The sequence below is a fragment of the Lagenorhynchus albirostris genome, chromosome 8 (genome assembly GCF_949774975.1).
Source record: "Lagenorhynchus albirostris chromosome 8, mLagAlb1.1, whole genome shotgun sequence".
Lineage (NCBI taxonomy): Eukaryota > Metazoa > Chordata > Mammalia > Artiodactyla > Delphinidae > Lagenorhynchus > Lagenorhynchus albirostris.
The window spans coordinates 45,624,980-45,652,447 of NC_083102.1; the positions used below are offsets into that span (position 1 = coordinate 45,624,980).

At 45.5% G+C, this 27,468-nt stretch overlaps 1 protein-coding gene across 3 annotated transcripts in view; it reads left to right on the forward strand.

Moving 5' to 3' along the window:
• NOD1 (nucleotide binding oligomerization domain containing 1) overlaps window positions 1-27,468 on the forward strand; it is a 99,509-nt gene that overhangs the window by 36,395 nt on the left and 35,646 nt on the right. Inside the window, exons 2-8 of one of the 3 annotated variants that reach the window (XM_060156915.1) lie at window positions 6,817-6,914; window positions 8,816-9,123; window positions 10,210-10,384; window positions 12,735-14,559; window positions 18,525-18,608; window positions 19,888-19,971; window positions 21,092-21,175. In XM_060156915.1, the coding sequence (XP_060012898.1) occupies window positions 8,923-9,123; window positions 10,210-10,384; window positions 12,735-14,559; window positions 18,525-18,608; window positions 19,888-19,971; window positions 21,092-21,175 (2,453 nt within the window). In that variant the 5' untranslated portion in view covers window positions 6,817-6,914; window positions 8,816-8,922. Of the gene's footprint in view, window positions 1-6,816; window positions 6,915-8,815; window positions 9,124-9,425; window positions 9,540-10,209; window positions 10,385-12,734; window positions 14,560-18,524; window positions 18,609-19,887; window positions 19,972-21,091; window positions 21,176-27,468 lie in introns of those variants that run through there. The other 2 variants (XM_060156914.1, XM_060156916.1) reach the window with 2 other exon arrangements.

Genomic DNA, 27,468 nt, shown 5'->3' on the forward strand with positions numbered 1-27,468 from the left:
CTTCTTTTGTTCTCTTGTGATTTGAAGACTATCTTTAGTATTATGTTTGGATTCCTTTTTCTTTTTTGTGTGTGTATCTAATTTAGATTTTTGTTTTGTGGTTACTGTGAGGTTTATATATAGCAATCTGTCTATCTATCTATGTATATATGTGATTGTTTTAAGTTGCTGATCTCTTAACAAATGCATTTTAACAACTCTGTGTTTGTACTCTCCTCCCCTCATGGTTAGTGTTTTGGATATCATGTTTTACATTTAATTGTTCTGTGTATCCCTTAACTGCTTATGGTTGATATAAGTAATTTTACTACTTTTGTCTTTTAACCTTCCTATTAGTTTTGTGTGTGGATGATTTCCTACTTTTACTCTATGTTTGTCTTGTTTTTTTCTTTAATAGATCTTTATTGGAGTATAATTGCTTCACAATACTGTGTTAGTTTCTGTTTGCACAACAAAGCGAATCAGCCATATCCCCTCCCTCTTGAGCCTCCCTCCCATCCTCCCTATCCCGCCCTCTAGGTCATCACAAAGCACTGAGCCAATCTCCCTGTGCTGTGCTGCTGCTTCCCACCAGCCAACTATTTTACATTCAGTACTGTATATATCGTCAGTGCTACTCTCACTTCGCCCCAGCTTCGCCCTCCCACCCCATATCCTCAAGTCCATTCTCTATGTCTACCTCTTTATTCCTGCCCTGCAACTAGGTTCAACAGTACCATTTTTTTTAGATTCCATATATATGCGTTAGCATATGGTATTTGTTTCTCTCTTTCTGACTTACTTCACTCTGTATGACAGACTCTAGGTCCATCCACCTCACTACAAATAACTCAGTTTCATTCCTTTTTATGGCTGAGTAATATTCCATTGTATACATGTGCCACATCTTCTTTATCCATTCATCTGTCGATGGACATTTAGGTTGCTTCCATGTCCTGGCTACTGTAAATAGTGCTGCAGTGAACATTGTGGTACATGTCTCTTTTTGAATTACGGTTTTCTCAGGGTATATGCCCAGTAGTGAGATTGCTGGGTCATATGGTAGTTCTATTTTTAGTTTTTTAAGGAACCTCCATACTGTTCTCCATAGTGGCTGTATCAATTTACATTCCCACCAACAGTGCAGGAGGGTTCCCTTTTCACCACACCTTTCCAGCATTTATTGTTTCTAGATTTTTTGATAATGGCCATTCTGACCGGTGTGAGGTGATACCTCATTGTAGTTTTGATTTGCATTTCTCTAATAATTAGTGATGTTGAGCATCTTTTCATGTATATGTTGATCTTTACTGATGAGATTTTTTTTCCTTTCATGATTTTCATGTTGCTAATTGTGTCCTTCTCATTTTTGCTCAGGGCAGTGCCTTTAACATTTCTTGTAAAGCTGGATTGGAGGTGCTGAACTCTTTTAAAAGCTTTTGCTTGTCTGTAAAGCTTTTGATCTCTCCATGAAATCTGAGTGAGAGTCTTTCTGGGTAGAGTACTCTTGGTTGTAGGTTTTTCCGTTTCATCACTTTATATTGTGCAACTCTCTTCTGCCCTGCAGAGTTACTGCTGAAAAATCAGCTGATAGCCTTATGGGAGTTCCCTTGTACATAACATGTTGCTTTTCCATTGCTGCTTTTAATATTCTCTCATTATCTTTAATTTTTGCCATTTTAATTACAGTGCGTGTTGGTGTATTCCCCTTTGAGTTGATCCTGTTTGGGACTCTCTGTACCTCCTGGACATGGATGTATGTTTCCTTTCCTAGGTTAGGGAAGTTTTCAATTAGTATGCCTTCAATTATGTTCTCAGCCCCTTTCTCTCTCCCTTCTCCTTCTGGGACCCCTGTAATGCAAATATGGTGTGTTTGATATTTTCCCAGAGGTCTCTTAAACGGTCCTCATTTTTTTTCATGCTTTTTTCTTTTTTCTGTCCAGCATCAGTGATTTCCTCTACTGTCTTCCAGCTCGCCGATCCATTCCTCTGTATCATTTAGTCTATTGTTGGTTCTTCTAGTGTATTTTTTATTTGTTGCTGTATTCTTCTTGTCTGTTTGGTTGTTCTTTAGATTTTCTAACTCCTTGTTAAAAGCTTCTGACTCCTTATTCTGTGCATCCATTCTTCCGAGTTCTTTGATCATCTTTATGATCGTTACCTTGAACTCATTCTCAGGTAGATTGCCTGTGTCCACTTCACTTAGTTCTTTTTCTGGGGTTTTATCTTGATTCTTCATTTGGAACATGTTATTCTGCCACCTCATTTTGCCTAAGTTGCTGTTTGTTTGTTTGTTTTTTATGTGTCTGGTAGGTTGGTTACATTTCCCAGCCTTGAAGAATAAGCCTTTTGTAGACAACCTGTGTGTCTCAGGATACTTCCCTTTCATCACCAGAGCTGTATGCTCTAGGGCTTCCCCCATGAGGGCTGCGTGGGTCTTTCTGTTGTGGTGGGCTGACTATGTGGACAGTCTGGTAAGCTTGGTTGGCCCTTGGTCTGTTCGGTTGCCAGTTCCTGCCTTGTGCAGAGTCTGTTGGCTGCTGGTTCGTGGGACTGGGTCATGGGGTGACTGACTGCAGAACTCCAGGGGACTATACTAGTGCTGGGTTACTGGTGGGTTGAGTCAGGGTCCAGGAGACCCTGGGGGCTGTTGCTTACCCACTGGTGGGCGAAGCCAGGTCCTGGGGCTAGTACTGGCCTACTGGTAGGCAGAGCTGGGTCCTGGGGTCTGGCTGCAGGACCTGAGGTGTCTGGAAGCTGTGTTGCTAGTGGGCGGGTCCTGGGCACAACTGGTCCGAGGGCAGGGTCTGAGCAGCTAGTGATCGGGGAGGTCTGCAGGCTGCAGGACTGTGGTTTTCTTGCAACTGCTGTCTGCCCCCTGGTGGGTGGAGCTGGTCGGGGGGGCTAGAGCAGGCTCACTGGTGGGTGAGGCTGGTGCCCTGGGGATTCTGGTGCTGGTTCCTGACCACTGCTGGGTGGAGCTGGGTCCCAGGGACTCCGGCTGGAGGGTCCTGGTGGTCTTGGTTCTAGTGCCTGTGTACTGGTGTGTGGAGCCGGGTCCTGGGTCCTCTGGTGGGCAGGGCTGTGTCCAGAGGCAGTTGTGGATCAAAGGGTCTTAAAGCAGCCTCTCTGTTGGTGGGTGGGGATGTGTCCGTGCCCTGTTAGTTGCTTGGCCTGAGGTGTCCCAGCACTGGTGCCCCAAGTGGGGCTGGGGCCTGGGGTTAATAAGCTAGAGGGAGGATTCCAGCACCAGTGTCCACATGGTAGAAAGAGCTCCCCGAAATGGCTTTTGCCAGTGCCTGTGTCCCCAGGGTGAGCTGCAGTTGCCTCCTGCCTCTCCAGGAGACTCGCTAGGAATAGCAGGTAGGTTTGACCCAGCCTCAGGTCAAATTACTGCTTCTGCCCTGAGTTCCAGAGGATGTGAGATTTTATATGTCCTTTCAGTGTGAAGTCTCTGTTTCCTCCAGCCCTCTTGGACTCTCAGAAGTAAGCCCACTGAACTTCAAAGCCAAATGTTCTGGGGGCTCATCTTCCTGGTGCAGGACCCCTGGGCTGGGAACCTGACACGCGGCTCGGACCTCTCACTCCTTTGGGAGAACCTGTGCGGTCATAATTATTCTGCTGTTTGTGGATTGCCCAGCCAGGGATATGGGACTTGACTGTATGGCAGCTCTGCCCCTCCTACCTGCCTCTCTGTGCTTCCTTTTTTATATCTTTAGTTGTATAAGAAATTTTCTGGCAGGTTCCAGTCATTTTCATCAATGGTTCTGCAAATAGTTGTGATTTTGGTGTTCCATAGGAGGAGGTGAGCTCAGGGCCTTTCTAGTCTGCCATCTTGCACAGTCTCCCTTGTTTAAATGTTAATTCTACGTATATTTTAGACCCCACAAGATAATAATGTTTTGTTCAGTCAATATACGTTTATATTTACCCACATATTAAAACTTTCTGTTGCTCTCATTTTGTTTTAGTTTGGGATCATTTTTCTTCTACCTAGAAGAATCTTCAGTACTTATTTTAGTGCAGCTATGCTGGCCACAATGTCTCTCAGTTTTTGTTTACCTGGAAATGTATTCTGCCTTTACATAATACTTCAGTGAAGTTTTTTTTTCCATACAGTAACATTCAGAGATTTTCCGTGTACAAGTTGATGACTTTTGACAAATCATATGTATGTGTGTATGCATAATATACACACACACACACACATATGTTGTATATGCATACACCACACATACACATGTGATGTGCATATATACACATGTTTATGCATAGTGATACATATATTCACGTGACATATATATGTATGTATTTTATATATATATATATATATATATGTGATACTGCAAGATAAAGAACATTTCTATCACCCCAGCAATATGCAGTCAATTTCTCCTTTGCTCCTATCCCCCTACCCAGGAAACCACTGCTCTGATCTAGATCAGATTTCTAGAATCATATGAATGGAATCATATACTACACGGTTTTTTGAGTCTTCTTTCTCTCAGCATAACATCTTTGATACTCATTCATGTCATATTAGTATTTCATTCATATTTATTTTAAAATTTATTTTAAATTATTTTTGGCTGCGTTAGGTCTTCGTTGCTGTGTGCGGGCTTTCTCTAGTTGCGGTGAGCGGGGGCTACTCTTCCTTGCAGCACGCGGGCTTCTCATTGCGGTGGCTTCTCTTGTTGTGGAGCACGGACTCTAGGCACACGGGCTTCAGTAGTTGTGGCACATGGGCTCAGTAGTTGTGGCTTGCAGGCTCTAGAGCACAGGCTCAGTAGTTGTGGTGCATGGCCTTAGTTGCTCTGCGGCATGTGGGATCTTCCTGGGTCAGGACTTGAACCTGTGTCCCCTGCATTGGCAGGTGGATTCTTAACCACTGTGCTACCAGGAAGTCTCTCACATTTACTTTTGAATAGCACTCTACTGTATGAATGTACCCCAACCTGCTGATCCACCCACCTGTAGTTGCCCTCTGTGGGAACAACAAGCTACCTTATCAGAGCTGGCAGTGGAAGCCCCTTGTTTAAAAAAAAAAAATTGTCCGAACCTCTGAACCTTTTCAGAAGGCAGAGTTCTAGAATGAGAAGTTACTAAACCGAAACTTTTCACAGGCTCTTGATAAATACGTCAAATGGCTTTCTGGAAGTTTTCCATCCGTTTACATTCCTGGTATGAAAGTTCCTGTCTCACCGTGCGATCAATAGCATTTTTGTATCTTATTTTCTGATATTTTCAAGCATGCAAAATTGAATCTAATCACTGAAAGGAATTTCCCTTCATTCTAAACCACTAGGTCCTATACTTATTTTCTTCCTGAGTTTACAGAATTACCTTACTTCTTTAACCCCCATCTCGCTGACTTTCTGAGAAACTAATCTGAAAAGCCAATTCAGAGTCGTTTCTGGCATCAGTATTTCTGGGAACCAGATGCCCATGAACTGAGTTTCTCTGCAGTGTTCCATGATGTTGAGTTGGTCTGCCCTTGGATTCTGTTTACCGGGACAGGATCAGCTCTCTTTGTTTCCTTTCCCATCATCCATGCCTTGCTAAGTTCCTGCTGAATTGAGCAAACTCTGCAAATCTGATTAAATCTCAAACCAGAGCTCTGGATGTTGCAAAACAACAGCCTCCTTGCCAACTGGCTGACATGTAATTCATTGCTTTGGTTAGGTGGCCATAAATCAGGGGATTTTCCTTAAGTTTCTGCCTTTGATGGTAAGAGGTAGTGATGTCTGTGGGTGATACTACGGGGAAGGGCTGGGAAGACACGTCACTAGTTTTGTGGGAATCACAGGCTTGGAAGAGGCAGAAGCCAGGAGTGAAATGGGACCCACAGTGAGGATGGATGAGGGTTGGGAGTGGAGGAGTGAGGGGCATTGCGTAACACCCATTCCAAGCCTTGGTAAGAATGGAGCCATAGGATGAAAAAACCCTGAATCACCAAGGGGGGAAGGCAATTCCCTTTCCAGCTCTCTCAGATTTACCATGATCTCAAAGAGAAAGTCTCAATCTTGTGCTACTATGTCTTTAATACCTCTCAAATGCTTCTAAGAGAAAACAGGCCTCAGACCAAGAACCTTTCAACACTGTTGAGCTGGAGTACAATAGCATGGTTTTATTTCTAGCGAATTTATTTTTGTATTACTTTCTATTTATTGCAAATGATTTTTTTGTTTACAATGGTAATATAAATTTTCCTTTAAAATTAGTCTGAGTTGTAAAGTAAAGTCAATTTAAAGCAAAAAGTTAAGCAAATAACTTTGCTTATGGGACTCAATTATGGCCAAGAAAAGTGACTATGGCGCCTGAATGACTGAGATTTGGAAAACACTGTCCCAAAGGAAGAAGATAAAGAGAGTACTCTGAGATCCTACAGTTGTGGATTTAAAAAATTATTCTTTCTCCAATTTCATTCATTCATTCATTCATTTGCTCACCATTCAGCACAAGTGTTTTTTTTTAATATAAATTTATTTATTTATTTTTGGCTGTGTTGGGTCTTCGTTGCTGTGCGTGGGCTTTCTCTAATTGCCGCGAGTGGGGGGCTACTCTTTGTTGCGGTGCGCGGGCTTCTCATCGCGTTGGCTTCTCTTGTTGCGGAGCATGGGCTCTAGGCACGCGGGCTTCAGTAGTTGTGGCTCGCAGGCTCAGTAGTTGTGGCACACAGGCTTAGTTGCTCCGCGGCGTGTGGGATCTTCCCGGACCAGGGCTCGAACCCGTGTCCCCTGCATTGGCAGGCAGATTCGTTCTACTGTGCCACCAGGGAAGCCCTAAGAGTGTTTTCAAAGAAACCTTTCTCTCTTATTTTTCTTTTTGACTTTTCAGATTCCAGAAAGAAATTGGAAATTGAAGATTTAAGGAGAGAATGTTGTTTTAAAATATTCTCACTTTCTTCAAAGAACACATGACAAAAACTTAAAAAGGTATTATTAACCAGTAATTTAAATATACATTTAACATTATCAACTGGTATCCCTTAAGGGAACTAATTTTCTAAAGCTATGGATCCTTAAGTGGGTCATAGAATTGACGACAATAGAAAAAGCTGAATTAGAGTCAAATCAATCAGCATACTTTTAGTGCAATAGTAGCTAATCACTCGTTTTCATCCCTTTAAATTCCATTAGGTAAGAATCTCTTGCCTTTGTGTTGTTTATTTTTTTTAATTTATTTATTTTTAGCTGCATTGGGTCTTCGTTGCTGCACGCAGGCTTTTCTCTAGTTGTGGCGAGCGGGGGCTACTATTCGTGTGGTGCGCGGGCTTCTCGTTACGGTGGTTTCTCCTGTTGTGGAGCACGGACTCTAGGCGTTCGGGCTTCAGAAGTTGTGGCACACGGGCTCAGTAGTTGCGGCACGTGGGCCCTGGAGCACGTAGGCTTTAGTAGTTGTGGTTCATGGGCTCAGTAGTTGTGGCTTGCAGGCTCTAGAGCGCGGGCTCAGTAGTTGTGGTGCATGGGCTTAGTTGCTCCGCGGCATGTGGGATCTTCCCGGACCAGGGCTCAAACCCACGTCCCCTGCGTTGGCAGGCGGATTCTTAACCACCGCGCCACCAGGGAAATCCCTTTCTGTTGTTTAGAATGTTAGAATGTACTGTCTTTTGCTCAATCAGTCAGGTTATGAAAGGAAGGTTACTGTGTGGGGTCCCACTGAGAATCTGTATAAGGCTTGCATTTGGCAACTTGATAGGTAAAAGAAGAAAAAATGCAGGTGTGTCAAAGATCAGAGACTAGTATGTGACTTTGTGGAAAAAATGTGAGAACCACTAGACCTGAATGTTAACATATGTGGGCTCATGAAACATACATGTTTAGAGGTCTATGAATTCTTTTTTTGAGTTCTACAAAAAACATTTAAAACTCTGTCTCCAGAGTGTGTGCATTTTAGACAAAGGACTAAGTGGCCAGTTCAAGGCCTTTCTACTTCCAAGCGTGTGATCCATTTATATCCACAGGATGACTGGAGAATTAAGTGGCTGAGAGATCTTACTCTAAAAGAAAGAAATCAGTGCAGTTCTGGGGTAGTGCAGATAAACTCAAGGTATTTTTTTAATACCCAAATAAAAGAGCTTGGGCCCCTGTCCCTACCGAGGCAGGAAGTTCAGCACATGCATGAGGTTTTCAGGGATTTCCAGGGAGACGTTGCCTCCTGGTCATCCATTCCTTGGAATTGTCACCTCTCCCTCTCACCTTTCTTCTGTCCTGCTTCACTCCATAATGGCCATTGCTGCTCCTTCATTCCCTAAGGTGCTTGTATGTCGCCAACTTGGCTGGAGATATAAGGAGAGCTGGGGCAGGGGTGTGGGGAGAGCTACAGCACAACCCAGCACAGGCAGTAATGACTGACATATCACTGTTCCCAGGTTCGTGGGCTGTGGCTACCACAGGAGACTTCATGCCGGCTCGCGCTCTCCTCGGGCCGTTTTGTGCTCAGACCCTCTCTCCCACCAACCTCATAGCTCCTCTGCTCCCAATTCTGGGTGCTGTCCCCTCATAGGGCACGTGGAAACTTCCAATTCCAGTTACCTAATTTGGAAAATACACCTTTGCACCCCATCCCAATCTAGGACTGAGGCACACTAAAAAAATAATACTAATTAAGAAGTTTTGTTAAACAATAGTGTTGTCTACCTCTGGTCATCTACCCTAGGGGTGTAACCCACAAGCAGGAGCAATTAAATTATGATTTTTACTTTATTGCGTCTCAGATCAAATATCGTAAGTATGACTCCTTCCTGTTCTAAATAGAGAAATTCCAGGACTGGAGAAAGGGGGAGGGATCTTTCCCATGGCTTTGGTTTTGTTGGTGACTTCCTCTGTCTCTTCAGGGTTTGCACTGAGAGGCTGTGGCTGTGGATCCTGATTGCCCTTCTGCCAGGAAGGCACATGCAGCCAAAAATGAATTTGGGAAAAGCAGCCACTTGCTCCTGTAACCATGGAAAAGCAGGGCCGCAGTGAGATGGAAATAATCCGGTCAGAGTCGCACTCCTACATCAAATTGTTGAAGGTCAACCGGGAGCATCTGGTCACTCACGTCCGCAACACTCAGTGTCTGCTGGACAACTTGCTGCAGAATGAGTACTTCTCCGCCGAAGACGTGGAGATCGTGTGTGCCTGCCCCACGCAGCCCGACAAGGTGCCGGTGACAGGGATGCCAGCCTTGGTGGCCAGACGGGGCTTCTCCCCATTGACCTGGGTGAAGAGCTTTGGGAGTGCGGTACATTGGGTGGAATTTCCTGTCGGGGCTTATCTACCGCACAGAAAGGCTTGAGTTACCAGCTCATTCCACAGTTACGTATTTCACTTCTGTGTTCCTGAAACACAGCAAACTCTTCTGACCTCTCCATTCTCCTTGCTGTGCGTATTGGTTCCCAAACAACTTGTTTTCCAGTTCACTTTAAATGAGTGAATTCTTTAAAAAGAAAACGAGCAGGAAACACTAGCAGTGCTGCCCAGTCCGTGCCCTTCAACTCTGGAGAGCTGCTCACAGCTGGGAACGGCTCTGAGAATTCCTCTGGTTGAGGAATGGCTGCATCCCAGCCTGGGTCCACGGTAAAGAATCTTCCACACTCCACTGTGGGAAGTCTTCACAGCCCTTAGTTTCACTTTAGCTTTGTGTCATCTTCTGAAAAAGGGAATGGCAAGAGGAAAACCTCCTTCTTGGGGAGAGGAGTGACAGAACTCATTTGTAACATGATCCTGTTGGGCTTAGGAGAGACCAGAAGGGTTTCTGGGAAAAGCACAGTAGAACACTGTTGTGGGTTTTTTCCCTGAATTTTTAATAAGACGAAAAGCTTTTGTAAGGTACCCCTTACACGGGGGTCTGCTGTCCCCTGGCTGTGTGGCCCAGCACCCGTCTCATTATGCCTAACGGGTAACTTTCTCCCCCTCAGCACTCATTCCCAGAGAGCAAAAGTGTTAGCTTAAGAGGGCAAAGGAGGGAAAGGGAAATTCCAGGGGGGCGCTCGGCTCTAGCTGTGAGTCTGACCTTTCTATTTTTAGGCTCCTGGAAGCCTCTGGTTTCCTAGAGCTGTGCAGTTTGTTTCTTGCTCAGGCGGTCCATTTTACAGATCCTGGGCATTTGGCGTGTAGCATCTCATACCAGCTGGGTGGACGGTCAAGCTCGAGGCTGTAGTAAGAGCTCAGAGCCCCGCATGGGAGCCTCTCCAGGGGGCAGACACCCCTAGTGCCGGCTCACACCTTACTGCTTGTGCCGCACTAGGTCCGCAGAATTCTGGACCTGGTGCAGAGCAAGGGCGAGGAGGTGTCCGAGTTCTTCCTCTATGTGCTACAGCGACTCACAGACGCTTACGTGGACCTCAGGCCTTGGCTGTCGGAGATCAGCTTCTCCCCTTCCCAGCTCATTCAGAGCAAAGCAGTTGTCAACACCGATCCAGGTATGAGTCAGCCCCCGGGGAGACCGCAGCCACCAAGCAAGCAAGGCCCCCGGGGCTTGGAAATGCTATCTGTGTGGGTCCTGCAGGGGATAAAGGCGGGGTCCGCCTTGACCAGCCCTGCCTTCCGCCTCAGGCAGCAGGCTTGGCTGCTGTGTTCCTTTTAGAAAGGAGAGCTGGTCCCTGTCACCCTAGTGCAGCCAAGGGAACTGTGATTGAACTGACCACAGATAGCTGGTCTGATTTACGTAGGGAGCCATGGAAGTGTAGGAATGACCTCTGTTCTGACCTCTTTCTGACGTCCTTTTCTGACCTATCTAGACATTTCAGTGGTTGTACAAATTCAAGTTTGCATTTCTTTCCTTCTTGAAGATCTTCCCAAATTTGATTCCAGGCAAAGAATTCTTCTATCACCCCTGACTGCCAGTCCTTGTTTCCAAAGCACCATGGGCCCCTTCTAGTTAAATGATTAGTTCAACAGGTATTTATGATGTACTCGGCATGTGCCAGGGTGGGGTGTGCTGGATGCCAGGGGTACAATAGGGAGCAGACCCAGCTGTGGTCCCTGCCCTCAGGGACCTCAGAGGTTAATGCAGGAGACTGGCAGTAAATAATGACACAAATGTGTAGTTGCAAATGGTGATAAGGACAACAGCAGTTCAAGGTGCTGAGAGAGCACAACATTGGGACCACAGTCTGGTCTGGGGACCAGGGAATCATCTTTCCGTGCCTGTGGTCTCTCCACTTCCAGACAGTTGTTGGCAACATACCAGCACTGAGCTTCCAAACTCTGAGTTTTAAAGAATCCAGTTTGACCTTGAAAACAGAAACAAAGGACAGTGTCCCAGAGTGTCAGGTGTGTATTTAGGGGAAACCAGACCAAGAGACGGAGTGTCAGGGACAAGCTCTTGCTTCTGCAGTTACCAGCCGGCCACTGCTAGCTTCTTACTGTTACTGCCCCTGCCCACCTCACTGTGTTACCTTCCCCAAGATAAGAGGAAAATATTCCTGTGATGGAGTTCTTGCAGAAGACTTCTCCACTGGCTCCTTTACCCAGCTCCTGTAACAGCTTTGAAAGTATAATTCACTCTACAAGAAGCCAGATGTGAAAGACGACATATTGTATGAATCCATTGATATCAATGTCCAGAAAAGGCAAATTTATAGAAACGGGAAGCAGGTCAGCAGTTTCCTAGGGCCAGGGGTGGGGCAGAGATCGTCTGCAAATGCACTTACGATGGAGAGTGTACCCCTGGATTTTAGTGATGTTTGCGTTAACTCTGTAAACTTACTAAAAATCATTGACAACAATACCTGCTGTAAAATAGGTGAATTTATAGTCTGTAAATTTTGCGTTACCAAAACTAAAAAAATAGAACTCACTTCACAAATTTTAAGCTGACAACCAAGTGGGACTAAGTTGATGGGAAAGGGTTGTAGATGAATCTGGAAATGTTCAAGTGTGTCCAATTTTTGTTAATTGAATTATCATTACGACCCAAAAACGATTTAAAGGAATTTTGGAACATCCTTTTTTTGTCTGGAGTAAGCTCATTTTGTAGCTCGTTTCTGCTGAGAGCATGGCACGTACGTCAGCATGTTACCCCATGTCAGCATATTAACCCATGTACTTCCCCGTGGGCACGCCCAGGGCTCCCCCTGCGGCACGTGCTGAGCATCAGTGATCCCCAGGCCTCAGCTTTAGAACCAGGGCCTCTGTGCCCTGTGTACTGTAAGAAGGCCGGTTTTCACTTTAGTTTGCTCACTCAGTTATGGTGAAGCACAGCCCCTTTTTAGTCCATATCAACGTCAACTGTTGTATCTCATCGCAACAAGTTTCGGCATTAGGTTGTATGAGACTCTTTGTTGTTTTAAGAACAGTGTCATAAGCACAAGAAAGGTTAGGGCAATTTCTTCCTCAACGATACAAGTTTCAGTGGGGACTGGCTTGCGCTGTCTGAGCAGGACCCTGGGGTTGGGCTGGGGCAGCAGGGCCACGTGGTCTGGCCGTCACATTTGAGGGGGCTTCGGTTTTTAGCTGGAGTTCAGTGATGACTTGCGCAGAGGAGTAGGGAGCCTGTCTCTGACACTGATCCCAGTTGGATTCTGTCCCCGCTGGCCGGCCAAATCTGAGGTCAGACAGAGGGGTGGAGGCCCAAGGGCCCGCAGATTTGGAGCGCCGGCTCTTTGTACTTGAGGAGTGCTCGCTCTTAGCGTGAGCGTCCAGGCTGCGGGTTTGTTTTCCTGTGTGCTTGCTCCTCCGCCTGAGACCTCCCTATTTGGTGCACTTTCCACCTGTGTCTCTCTCTCCCCACCTACTTCCACCTCTCACCTGGCGCCACTCTCCCTGCAGTGAGCAGATACAGCCAGAAGCTGCGACAGCAACTGGGCCGCGACTCCAAGTTCGTCCTGTGCTACGCCCAGAAGGAGGAGCTGCTGCTGGAGGAGATGTACACGGACACTGTCGTGGAGCTGGTCGACTTCGGCAACGAGAGCCTGGGCAGCCTGGGCAGCCTGGCCTGCCTCCTGGACCCCTCCACGGGGGTCCTCAACGAGCAGGGCGAGACCATCTTCATCTTTGGCGACGCGGGCGTGGGCAAGTCCATGCTGCTGCAGCGGCTGCAGAGCCTCTGGGCCGCGGGCCAGCTGGACGCTGAGCTCAGGTTCTTCTTCCACTTCCGCTGCCGCACCTTCAGCTGCTTCAAGGAGAGCGCCTCGCTGTGCCTGCAGGACCTGCTCTTCAAGCACTACTGCTACCCGGAGCAGGACCCCGAGGAGGTGTTCGCCTTCCTGCTGCGCTTCCCGCACACGGCCCTCTTCACCTTCGACGGCCTGGACGAGCTTCACTCGGACTTCGACCTGAGCGGCGAGCCCGACACCTCCTCCCCCTGGGAGCCCGCCCACCCCCTGGTCCTGCTGGCCAACCTGCTCAGCGGGAAGCTGCTCAAGGGGGCGCACAAGTTGCTCACGGCCCGCACGGGCGTCGAGATCCCGCGGCATCTCCTCTGGAAGAAGGTGCTCCTGCGCGGCTTCTCCCCCAGCCACCTGCGCGCCTACGCTGGGAGGATGTTCCCCGAGCGCGCCGTGCGCCAGCGCCTGCTGGATCAGCTGGAAGCCAACGCCAACCTCTTCAGCCTGTGCGCCGTGCCCCTCTTCTGCTGGATCATCTTCCGGTGCTTCCAGCACTTCTACGACACCTTCGACGGCCTCCTGCAGCTGCCCGACCGCGCGGTGACGCTGACCGACGTCTTCCTGCTGGTCACCGAGGTCCACCTGAACAGGACGCAGCCCACCAGCCTGGTGCAGCGGAACACGCGGAGCCAGACGGAGACCTTCCGCGCCGGCCGGGGCACCCTGCACTCGCTGGGCCAGGTGGCTCACCGGGGCATGGAGAAGAGCTTCTTCGTCTTCAGCCAGGAGGAGGTGCAGGCGTCCGAGGTGCAGGAGGGGGACCTGCAGCTGGGTTTCCTGCGGGCCGTGCCGGAGCTGGGCCTCGAAGGGGACCAGCAGTCCTATGAGTTCTTCCACCTCACCCTCCAGGCCTTCTTTGCTGCCTTTTTTCTGGTGGTGGACGACAAGGTGGGCACTCGGGAGCTGCTCTGCTTCTTCCAGGAGTGGGCTCCTCACAGGGAGGCAGCAGCTGCGTCCTGCTATCCCCGCTTCCTACCCATCCAGTGCCTGAGGGGCCGCGGCCTGGCCGGGGAAGACCCCTTTAAGAACAAGGATCACTTTCATTTCACCAACCTCTTCCTGTGCGGGCTGCTATCCAAAGACAAACAGAAACTCCTGCGGCACCTGGTGCCTGCCGCCACCCTGCGGAGAAAGCGCAGGGCCCTGTGGGCTTACCTGTTCGCCAGCCTGCGCTCCCACCTGAAGCACCTGCCCCGAGTTCGGTCTGGGGGATTCAGCCAGGTGCAGGCCATGCCCACCTTCGTCTGGATGCTGCGCTGCATCTATGAGACGCAGAGCGAGAAGGTGGGGCAGCTGGCGGCCAGGGGCATCTGCGCCAACTACCTCAAGCTGACCTTCTGCAACGTCTGCTCGGCCGACTGCAGCGCCCTCTCCTTCGTCCTGCACCACTTCCCCAAGCGCCTTGCGCTCGACCTGGACAACAACAATCTCAATGACTATGGTGTGCGGGAACTGCAGCCCTGCTTCAGCCGCCTCACCGTCATCAGGTGAGACCTCCAGGTTCCGGGAGCAGCTGGCGGGGCCACCAGGGCTCAGGGGACACCAGGACTGGCACTGTGGAGCGGGATCTCCTGGATTATCCTGGAACTCATGGCCGGGGGTCTGGGAACATCCAGAGCTTCTCTGTCTCAGGGTGGCAGAGGGTAACGAGCAAAGCTTCGAAGTCAGGTGGACCTGGATGGGCCCCAGCTGGGTGTCCTTGAGCAAAAGTTGCTTAACCTCTTTGAGCTTCAGCGTCCTCATCTGGAAGAGAGATTCTCATATCCTAACAATTACAGTAATAACAATCAGCATTTATTGAGAATGGGTGAAGTGCATTAAAAATATTACCTGGTTTAATCCTTTTAACAACACTACCAGGTAGGTACTGTTATCATCTCCATTTTGGCAAACGAGGAAGTAGAGGCACAGAGAAGTTAAGTGGCTCAAGGTCACACAGGTGGGCCGTGGTGGAGCCAGAATCGTAAAGAACCATTTGAGATTCATGTGAGGCTCAGAGATAGCCCGTGAAACGTTTCTGGCACGTGAAAGCTTTATGATGGCAGAAGCAGCAGACTTTGTGCTTATTAGCGTTAGTTAACTTCCACGAGAAAAGCGGGCAGCCCTGAGCTGCCAGGGGATCTCAGTAAAGAATGCTGACTCTTGATTCGTTTCCTGTTGGATGGTTTAGAGGAAAGAAAAACCAGTCTCCTTTCTTCTAGTAGCATTTTCTGTATTAAATACACCTTGTAAATCTCTACGGGGGTTTCAGTTCTCCACTACTTGGCTCATGCATTTCTGAAGAGCAGATGGGATTTGGAACCGATTCCAGGTACCTGTTACACAAGCACCAGAGCATACATTGTGGGGGGACGGGTGGGATGTAGGGAGCCCAAACCTGCCCCGGCCTGGGCATTGGAAAGCCTGGAATCTATTCTCTGAGCTCTCAGCCAGCGACTCTGTAGCCTCAGGCAACCTCACACTCAGTGCCTCCCTGTGACCATTTCATAAGATGGAAGCTCTGCACCAGTATGGTGGTCCCCAGGTTTGCCTCCAAACCAGCACAAGAGAAGGCAGGAAGAAATGGGCAACCCTAAGGAAGCATTTTGAGCTCCCTGAGGGCATCAGTGAGGATTAGTTTTGGCTGTTAGAGAAAACTCACAATACTGGTGGCTTAGAGAAGTTACAGACTTATTTGTCTCTCATGCAAAAATCTAAAGGAGGGCAGTTCTGGGCTGCTGTGAGGTCTCGATGACCATCAAGAGCCCAGGCTCTCTCCTGCTTACTGCTCTGCTGTCCTCAGTACCTGACTACTATATCTTGGCCCAAAATGCCTGCTCACGCTCCAGCCATTCAGTTGACATGCTAGTCACCAGGAAGAAGGAAGGGCAAAGGACACACCCCATTCTTTTTTTTTAAATTAATTTTATTGCGGTACAGTTGATTTACAGTGTTGTGTTCATTTCTGCTGTGCAGCAAAGTGATTCAGTTATACATACATATATATGCTTTTTCATATTCTTTTCCATTATGGTTTATCACAGGATATTGAATATAGTTCCCTGTGCTATACAGTAGGACCTTGTTGTATATCCATTCCGTATATAGTAGTTTGCATCTGCTAATCCCAAACTCCCAGTCCATCCCTACCTTCCCCACCCTTGGCAGCCACAAGTCTGTTCTCTATGTCTGTGAGTCTGTTTCTGTTTTGTAGAGAAGTTCATTTCTGTCATATTTTAGATTCCACATATAAGTGATGTTATATGGTATTTGAGTTTCTCTTTCTTACTTCACTTAGTATGGTAATCTCTAGGTCCATCCACATTGCTGCAAATGGCATTATTTCATTCTTTTCCATGGCTGAGTAGTATTCCATTGTATATATGTACCACTTTTTTTTTTATATTGGAGTATAGTTAACAATGTTGTTAGTTTCAGGTGTACAGCAAAGTGATTCAGTGATACACATACATGTGTCTGTTTTTTTCAAATTCTTTTTCCATTTAGGTTATTACAGCATATTGAGCAGAGTTCCCTGTGCTATACAGTAGGTCCTTGTTGGTTATCTGTTTTAAATATGGTAGTGTGTATATGTCAATCCCAAACTCCCAATTCATCTCTCCCCCGCACCTTTCCCCTTTGGTAACTGTAAGTTCGTTTGTGAAGTCTGTGAATCTGTTTCTCTTTTGTAAATAAGTTCATTTGTATGTTTTTTTTTAGATTCTGCATGGAAGTGATATCATATGATATTTGTCTTTCTGACTTCCTTCACTTAGTACGATAATCTCTAGGTTCATCCATGTTGCTGCAAATGGCATTATTTTTTTATGGCTGAGTAGTATTCTATTGTATATATGTGCCACATCTTTATCTGTTCATGTGTTGATGGACTTTTATGTTTCCATGTCTTGACTATTGTGACTAGTGCTGCTGTGAACATAAGGGCACATGTATCTTTGAGTTAAAGTTTAGGACACACCCCATTCTTTTAAGAAGACTTCTCCACTATTGCTAATGAGACTTCTGCTTAGATCTTACTGGGCAGAACCTAAGCACATGTGCCCAGCTAAAAAATGAGGGATTCTCTTTCTAAGTAAGCACAGATATTGGGAGTGACTAGTTGGCTGTGCCACCCTGGGATAGTCATGCAGTTTATGTACACACTGTGCCCCAGCACCAAGGTGGGTACCATGAGTGGAGGGGTTCAGGGTGTCTGACGTGATCATTTTGATTGGCCTAAAAATCAAGCTTTTACCTCTTCAGCCTTTTACTTATCACAGAGGACAGTGTGTAATAAGTGGCCCAGTTTGGCCCACGGCTTGTGTTTATAGATAAAGTTTTATTAGAATACAGTCACACTCATTTATTTATATATTGGCTGCTTCACTCTGCAGAGCTGAGTGGTTGCAATAGAGACCAGATGGCCTGCAGAGCTTAAAAATTTGTTATCTGACCCTTTACAGAAAAAAATTGCTGAGCTCTGGTCTGTTCCTTCACCCACCCCTGACCCTCGCTCATCCCTCACGCTCCTCCATCTCTGAGCCTTACTCTGTCCCTCAGACTCACCTAAATAAAGGGGTGGAGAATTGAGAAGATCAGGGTAGTCTGTTTATAGAGAGTACTTGGTAGTAAAAAAAAATTGTTTTGCATTTTAGCCAAATCAAAATATCCTGCTAGTATAGGGCTTTCAAAGAGCAATCCCCGTACACGCTGGGCCTTGTCCAGGAGATATCCATCATCCTGAGGCCCTCTTTTCCCTCTCCCTCTTGAAGCCTGGCCTGCTGAAGCAGCATTTGCATTAAAGAGGAGTGGGAGAGTGTGGACCTCTCACACTCTCCCTGACCTGCCTCATCCAGCTGTTTCTCCCTTGCCATTGAACTTCCCGCACAGAACCACACCTCAGGAGCTGTGTCCCTCGATTGACCTTTTCAGGTGGCAAGTCAGGTTTCACACATGCATTTCCAGATAGAAAGGCTCTTGGCATTTTGGGTGGGGCAGTTCTTGTGGGGACTGTCCTGCCTTTTGCAGGACCCCTCACATTTCTGGCTGCACTTGCAAGATGGTGGAGCGTCCACTCCCCCAGCCTTATGACCACTAAATGCAGCTCTACACATTTCCAAATCCCACGGCCCCCCGCTGTGCAGTGAGAGCCACATTGACACATAGGCCACCGGCAAATGCAGGATATCAGAGGTGGCTGTCCACACGTGTCCTTCAGGTGTCCCTTGTTGCCCTTGTGTTGAATCAGGGCTGTGCTGTAGCCTTGCCAATGGACTGGTTCTCATGGGTCTCTCAGCCCCGTGAAGACCAGGGTCTGTAGGGGCCTGTGGCTGTCTGCTATGGCCAGTTCTCTCGGGGGGACATCTATAGCTGGGAAGACTCCAGGACCTATAGACTTGTGCATCCTTGTGGAATTCATGCTCTTTCACAGTGAGCAGCCGCTCTGATTTTTAACTTTCTTTGCTGTTTTCAGACTCAGTGTGAACCAGATCACCGACAGTGGGGTGAAGGTGCTGTGTGAAGAGCTGACCAAATACAAAATTCTGACATTTTTAGGGTATGTATTTCTCCAGAACACTGCGATAGCTACATGGTAAGAGTACGGAGCAGCAGGAGGTTGCCATTCCTGTGGATCACTGGGTGGTTGAGACTGGTGGCCCCAGGGTACCAGGAAGAGCACTGGATTGGGAGCCAGGAGTCCTGGGTCCTGCTTTTGGCTCGGCTGGCAGCCCGCTCTGAGCAAGCCAGGAAACCTCACTGAGCCTCAGCCTTCTCATCCCCCTTGTATAATTGGGATCCTAATAGAGTCAGATAGTTTTACAGGTGGGGACTGATGGCTGTAATGACAGAATTCCTGGGGATATGTTTTATTGATGTGAGAATACTGTTCATGTGGTAGATTTCACCATGGCGGGTCCATGATCTGTCATCCAGAGCCCTTGGGGCAAGACACGAATCAGAAATTAGTGCCCGTGCTACCTAGCAGTGACATGACCGGTGGGATCTAGGGCAGTACCCCATTTTCAGATACTTTAACATTTCTGCAGCAAAAGGTATGAACATTCAAACCAGTTGGGATAAAGACCATGAACTGCTCCACGTCGGTTGCCAAAATAGTTAGGAAGAAGTTGGGGTTTTCAGAGCCTTTGGGGTTTTGGGGTTTGACGGGAGAGACTGTGGGCCACAGCCCTGCCAGCCCCACGGCTGCCGTTGACTCTCTGAGCTGGAGCCAGCCCATCAGCTTCCTTGGGCCTCCGTTTTCTCAGCTGTCACATGAGAACACTGAAGCCCTGAATCCCAGGTTGCCTTTCGGCTCTGGAGTTCTGCATGACTGTGGAACACTGGAAACCTGTCTCCTTACCATTTTCAACTCCTTTCTGCCTTATTGTTGAATTGGTGTCAAGTGGTAAAGTGACGAAAAGGTAGACACTGAGTTGGTTCTAATGCTTAGAAACTTTTACCCCTTAAGATGCCAATCGTGATCTTAATCTGAAAGTACCCCTCAACTGCCATTTATTGAGCACTTCCATGCAGGGGCTTGGGATGATGTCATACAATCCTCATAACAACCCTGCGAGGGAGCCGTAATTCTTACCCCTGTATTACACATGGAGAAACTGAGGCACAGAGAAGCTCGGTACCTTGCCCCAGGTCATAAAGCTGGGGAACGTGCAGAGTTGGCCTTGAACCCAGCCTGAGACCCCACAGCCCCAAACTCAGGCCTCCACGTGCCCTTCCTTTCTCCTTTTGACCTAGACTTTGTAAGTCAGCAGACAGCCCCCACTCACTTTAAAAAATGGGGTCCTCAATTCTCACGGCCATGCTTTCTCTCAAAGCTTATACAACAACCAAATCACCGATGTCGGAGCCACGTACATCGCCAGAATCCTGGATGAGTGCACAGGCCTCACGCACCTGAAGTAAGTGGGGTGGGCACAGCGAGCGGGGTCTTCAGTAGCTTCTCTTGGTCACCCTTCACTGTTCAAGCAAAGAATAAATGCCACCCTAGAGTTGCCTTCTGCTTGCCCCAGGGCCAAATCAGGTCAAATCAGGACACCTGTGTGTAGAAGGTGAGCTGTGGGTGAGGCTTGGTGTTTGGAAGGGCCCCCTACCATGGGTGGGGGGAGAGTGTGGCATTTTGATTTCATTAACTCCTAACGGGAAGAAAGGCCACAACTATCACCCTTTCTGGAGATCGTTTTCCCCTGAGGAAGTCCCACATTGTCTTCGTCCATTTTGGCTTCTGTAACAAAATACCATAAACGAGGTTGCTTATAAACACCAGAGATTTATTTCTGACCGTTCTGGAGGCTGGGGAACCTTAGGAGCAAGGCGCCAGCAGATTAGGTCCCTGGTGAGGGCCCAATGCCTTGTTCTTAGATGGTGCCTTCTCACTGTGTCCTCACGTGGTGGTGGAAAAAGGGGAAAGGGAGCTTTCTTGGACTTCACTCCTAAGTCACTAATCCCATTTGTGAGGGCTGTGATGAGTGACTTTATCACTTCCCAAAGGTTCCACTTCCTAGCACCATCACTTAGGGGTTAGGATTTCAACATATGGATTCTGGTAGGGGGAGGGGGAGGCAAACCTTCAGGCCATAACATTGCAGATGAGAGCCTGATCCCTGGCTGTGTCACAGGAATGTCCTGCCAAAGGTGTCAGAGCACCAGCCTTGGAGGAGCCTGGTGATGCTGCCCTGGTGATGGTAACCTACCCCTTGACCATTTGCAGTTGAAGTGGGAACCTTCTGCTCTGCTGATGGAAATGAGTGATGCTCAGAGGTCATTTAAAGAACCTCCGGGGGAACTTGGGTCCCTGAGTCTCTGCAGAGATTGTGACCACCTGGAGAGGAATCACGACTGGCTTTCCTCAGGGCTTTGGGCCCCTCCCTGAGAGGACGCCCAGGGAGGGCTGCTGTAGGTCCCAGGAGAAAGACCACCCCTCCTAGGAGGGGCCAGAGGGGCTCTGTGCCAAGGACGAGGGTGGCTGATGCTGGAGTCTCCTCATAGCTGTAGCTGACGTGTGCACGACTCTCTCTGCAGACTGGGAAAAAACAAAATAACAAGCGAAGGAGGAAAGTGTCTCGCCCTGGCTGTGAAGAACAGCAAATCCATCTTTGAAGTTGGGTGAGTAGAGACGGATGCACACGGGTGTGCGTATGCAGCCTGCTCTGTGTACAGGAGCGCCTGCTGGTCTTTTCGTACATCCATCTAGCCAAAGGACCGCTCGCGCAAGCGGTGGGGCAGAGGCCACAGAGAGCCTCCATCGCAGATGCCCTGGTGGCTGGGCCCCACTGGCTCCTGCGTGGGAAATGTGGGAAGTCCCAGGTTTGACTGCCACTTTAATCGCATGGACTTTATTTAATTCATGCAAAAGGCAGTATTTATCACCACCAGCAAATGGAGGGAGCTAGCAAATGGAGTTTTAGCCCTATGTGGTAAACTTCCTCAGGCAGGTGTGCTTCATTTTAAGATTATATAGTCTCTGGAGGCTTTTAAAAAATTTTAATTTTATATTGGAGTATATAGTTGATTAATAATGTTGTGTTACTTTCAGGTGTAGAGCAAAGTGATTCAGCTATACATGTATCTATTCTTTTTCAAATTCTTTTCCCATTTAGGTTATTATAGCATATTGAGCAGACTTCCTTGTGCTATACAGGAGGTCCTTATTAGCAGACGTCCTTGTGCTATACAGTAGGTCCTTATTAGTTATCTATTTAAACACAGTAGTGTGTATTTGTCAATCCCACACTCCCAATTTATCCCTTCCCTGACCCCCCACCTTTCTCCTTTGGTAACCGTAAGTTTGTTTTCTAAGTCTGTGAGTCTGTTTCTATTTTGTAAATAAATTCATTTGTATCGGGTTTTCTTAGATTCCGCATGTGATATCATATGATATTTGTCTTTCTCTGATTTACTTCACTCAGTATGATAATCTCCAGGTCCATCCAGGTTGCTGCAAATGGCATTATTTCATCCTTTTTAATGGCTGAGTAATATTCCATTGTATATATGTACTACATCTTTTTTATCCATTCTTCGTCTTTGGACATTTAGGTTGCTTGCATGTCTTGGCTATTGTAAATAGTGCTGCAGTGAACATTGGGGTGCATGTATCCTTTGGAATTATGGTTTTCTCTGGATATATGCCCAGGAGTGGGGTTGCTGGATCATATGGTAGCTCTATTTTTAATTTTTTAAGGAACCTCCATACTGTTCTCCATAGCGGCTGTACCAGTTTACATTCCCACCAACAGTGTAGGAGGGTTCCCTTTTCTCCACACCTTCATCATCATTTATTGTTTGTAGACATTTTGATGATGGCCATTCTGACTGGTGTGAGGTGATATCTCATTGCAGTTTTGATTTGCATTTCTCTAATAATTAGTGATGTTGGGCATCTTTTCATGTGCCTCTTGGCCATGATATGATATTGCTTTGGCTATTGTTTGTCTTCTTTGGAGAAATGTCTATTTAGGTCTTCTGCCCATTTTTTGATTGAGTTGTCTGTTTTTTTGATATTGAGCTGCATGAGCTGTTTGTAGATTTTGGAGATTAATCTCTTGTTAGTTGCATTGTTTGTAAGTATCTTCTCCCATTCTGTGGGTTGTCTTTTTGTTTATAGTTTCCTTTGCTATGCAAAAGCTTTTGAGTTTAATTAGGTCCCATTTGTTTATTTTTGTTTTTATTTCCATTACTCTAGGAGATGGGTAGAAAAAAATATTAATGTGACTTATGTCAAAGAGTGTTCTTCCTATGTTTTCCTCTAAGAGTTTTATAGCACCAGGTCTTACATTTAGGTCTTTAATCCATTTTGAGTTTATTTTTGTGATGGTGATTAAAGAATGTTCTAATTTCATTCTTTTACATGTAGCTGTCCAGTTTTCCCAGCACCATTTATTGAAGAGACTGTCTTTCCCCCATTGTATAGTCATGCCTCCTTTGTCGTAGATTAATTGACCATAGGTGCATGGGTTTATTTCTGGGCTTTCTATCCTGGTCCATTGACCTGTATTTCTGTTTTTGTACCAGTACCATACTGGTTTGATGGCTGTAGCTTCATAGTATAGTCCGAAGTCAGGGAGCATAATTCCCCCAGCTCCGTTTTTCTTAAGATTGCTTTGGCTATTCAGGGTCTTTTGTGTTTCCATACAAATTTTAAGATTTTTTGTTCTAATTCTGTGAAAAATGCCATTGGTAATTTGATAAGGATTGCACTGAATCTGTAGATTGCCTTGGCTACCCAAGTCATTTTGACAATATTGATTCTTCCAATCCAAGAACATGGTATATCTTTCCATCTGTTTGTGTCATCTTCGATTTCTTTCATCAGCGTCTTATAGTTTTCAGAGTACAGGTCTTTTGTCTTCTTAGGTAGGTTTATTCCTTGGTATTTTATTCTTTTTGATGTGATGGGAAACGGGATTGTTTCTTGAATTTCTCTTTCTGATCTTTCATTGTAAGTGTACAGAAATGCAACAGATTCTTGTGTATTAATTTTGTAACCTGCAACTTTACCAAATTCATTGATGAGCTCTAGTAGTTTTCTGGTAGTAAGTATCCTTCGGATTTTCTATGTATAGTATCATATCATCTGCAAACAGTGACAGTTTAACTTCTTCTTTTCCAATTTGGATTCCTTTTATTTATTTTTTTCTTCTCTGATTGCCATAGCTAGGACTTCCAAAACTATGTTGAATAAAAGTGGTGAGAGTGGACATCCTTGTCTTGTTCCTGATCTTAGAGGAAATGCTTTCAGCTTTTCACTGTTGACCATGATGTTAGCTGTAGGTTTGTCATATACGGCCTTTATTATGTTGAGGTATGTTCCCTCTATGCCCACTTTCTGGAGAGTTTTTATCATAAATTGGTGTTGAATTTTGTCAAAAGCTGTTCCTGAATCTATTGAGATGATCATATGGTTTTTATTCTTCAGTCTGTTGACATGGTGTATCACACTGATTGATTTGCGGATATTGAAAAAGCCTTGCATCCCTGGGATAAATCCCACTTGATCATGGTGTATGATCCTTTTAATGTATTGCTAGTATTTTGTTGAGGATTTTTGCATCTATGTTCATCAGTGATATTGGAGTGTAATTTTCTTTTTTGTGTGGTAATTTTGTCTGGTTTTGGTATCAGGGTGATGGTGGCCTCATAGAATGAGTTTGGGAGTTTTCCTCCCTCTGCAATTTTTTGGAAGAGTTTGAGGAGAGGTGTTAGCTCTTCTCTAAATGTTTGGCAGAATTCTGTGAAGCCACCAGGTCCTGTCCTTTTGTTGGGAGTTTTAAAAATCACAGTTTCAATTTCAGTGCTTGCGATTGGTCTACTCATATTTTCTATTTCTTCCTTGTTCGGTCTTGGGAGATTGTACCTTTCTCTAAGAATTTGTCCGTTTCTTCCAGGTTGTCCATTTTATTTGCATACGGTTGCTCATAGTAGTCTCTTTTGATCCTTTGTATTTCTGTGGTGTTTGTTGTAAAATCTCCTTTTTCATTTCTAATTTTATTGATTTGAGTCCTCACCCTTTTCTCTTGATGAGTCTGGCTTAAAGATTTATCAATTTTGTTTATCTTTTCAAAGAACCAGCTTTTAGTTTCATTGATCTTTGCTACTGTTTTGTTTCTATTTCATTTGTTTCTGCGCTGATCTTTATGATTTCTGCTACTAACTTTAGGTTTCGTTTGTTCTTCTGTCTCTAGTGCTCTAGGTGTAAGGTTAGGTTGTTTATTTGAGATTTTTCTTGTTTCCTGAGGTAAGATTGTATAGCTATAAACTCCCCTCTTAGAACTGCTTTTGCTGCATTCCATAGGTTTTGGATTGTTGTGATTTTCATTGTCATTTGTCTCTAGGTATTTTTTGATTTCCTCTTTGATTTCTTCAGTGATCCACTGGTTGTTTAGTAGCATATTGTTTAGCCTCCATGTGTTTGTGATTTTTACAGTTTTTTTCTTGTAGTTGATTTCTAATCTCATAGCATTGTGGTCGGAAAAGATGCTTGATATGATTTCACTTTTTGTAAATTTACGAAGTCTTGCTTTGTGGCCCAGCATGTGGTCAGTCCTAGAGAATGTTCCATTTGCACTTGAAGAATGTGTATTCTGCTGCTTTTGGATGGAATGCTGTATAAATATCAATTAAGTCCATGTAGTCTAATGTGTCATTTAAGGCCTGGGTTTCTTTACTGATTTTCTGTCTGGATGATCTGTCCATTGATGAAAGTGGTGGGGTGTTAAAGTCCTCCACCATTACTGTGTTACTGTTGATTTCTCCCTTTATAGCTGTTAGTATTTGCCTTATATATTGAGGTGCTCCTATGTTGGATGCATATATATTTACAGTTGTTATATCTTCTTCTTGGATTGATCCCATGATTATTATATAGTGTCCTTCTTTGTCTCTTTTAATAGTCTTTATTTTAAAGTCTATTTTGTCTGATATGAGTATTGCTACTCCAGCTTTCTTTTGATTTCCACTTGCATAGAATACCTTCTTCCATCCCCTCAGTTTCAGCCTGTTTGTGTCCCTAGGTCTGAAGTGGGCCTGTTGTAGACAGCATATATATGGGTCTTGTTTTTGTATCCATTCAGCCAGTCTGTGTCTTTTGGTTGGAGCATTTAATCCATTTACATTCAAGGTAATTATCCATATGTATGTTCCTATTGCCATTTTCTTAATCATTTTGGTTTTTTTTTTTTTTTGCGGTACGCGGGCCTCTCACTGTTGTGGCCTCTCCCGTTGCGGAGAACAGCCTCTGGACGTGCAGGCCTAGCGGCCATGGCTCACAGGCCTAGCTGCTCCGTGGCATGTGGGATCTTCCTGGACCGGGGCACGGACCCATGTCCACTGCACCACCAGGGAAGCCCGAGTTTGTTTTTGTAGGTCTGTTTTCTTCCCTTCCTCTTTTGTTCTCTTCTCTTGTGGTTTGATGACCATCTTTAGAGTTGTGTTTGGGTTGCTTTTTCTTTTGTGTGTATCTATTGTAGTTTTTGGGTTTGCTGTTCCCATGAGGTTTTTAAATTTTTTAATTTTATTTTATTTGTTTTTTTATACAGCAGGTTCTTCCCCCCCCCACCTCAGCAGACATTTGATTGCCAGTTAACTTTATTTATTTATTGGGAATATACATATCAAGTATATAAAATGGAGTTTAACAAGCAATTACAAAGGAAATACTTTGTACAACTACCACCCAAATCAGTAACCCCCCAAATTCCAAATATGCACACCCCCTTTACAACTTCACTGTCATCTTTGTCTGTAGGCAGCATCTAGTTGAGTTTTGCCTTTTTATCTAAACTGACAGTCTCTTTTTAACTGGTATGTTTAGATTATTCACATTTACTGTGATTACTGATTGGATTAAAATCTATTACTTTGCCAGCTCTTTTCCATTTGGTCCAAACTTTTCTTTGTTTCTTTTTTCCTTTTTCTTGCATTAATGGGGATTTTTTTTTAATGATTACATTTTGTTTCCACTATTGATTTATTACTTATACCTCTAAAATTTAGGTCTTCTGCCCATTTTTGGATTGCGTTGTTTGTTTCTTTAATATTGAGCTGCATGAGCTGTTTATATATTTTGGAGATTAATCCTTTGTTGATTCGTTTGCAAATATTTTCTCCCATTCTGAGGGTTGTCTTTTGGTCTTGTTTATGGTTTCCTTTGCTGTGCAAAAGCTTTGAACTTTCATTAGATCCCATTTGTTTATTTTTGTTTTTATTTCCATTACTCTAGGAGGTGGATCAAAACAGATCCTGCTGTGATTTATGTCAAAGAGTGTTCTTCCTATGTTTTCCTCTAAGAGTTTTATAGTGTCCGGTCTTACATTTAGGTCTCGAATCCATTTTGAGTTTATTTTTGTGTATGGTGTTAAGGAGTGTTCTAATTTCATTCTTTTACATGTAGCTGTCCAGTTTTCCCAGCACCACTTATTGAAGAGACTGTCTCTTCTCCATTGTATATCTTTGCCTCCTTTGTCATAGATTAGTTGACCATAGGTGCGTGGGTTTATCTCTGGGCTTTCTATCTTGTTCCATTGATCTATGTTTCTGTTTTTGTGCCAGTACCATACTGTCTTGATTACTGTAGCTTTGTCGTACAGTCTGAAGTCAGGGAGCCTGATTCCTCCAGCTCCGTTTTTTTCCCTCAAGACTGCTTTGGCTATTTGGGGTCTTTTGTGTCTCCATACAAATTTTAAGATGATTTGTTCTAGTTCCGTAAAAAAATGCCATTGGTAATTTAATAGGGATTGCATTGAATCTGTAGATTGCTTTGGGTAGTATAGTCATCTTTACAATATTGATTCTTCCAATCCAAGAACATGGTACATCTCTCCATCTGTTGGTATCATGTTTAATTTCTTTCATCAGTGTCTTATAGTTTTCTGCATACAGGTCTTTTGTTTCCCTAGGTA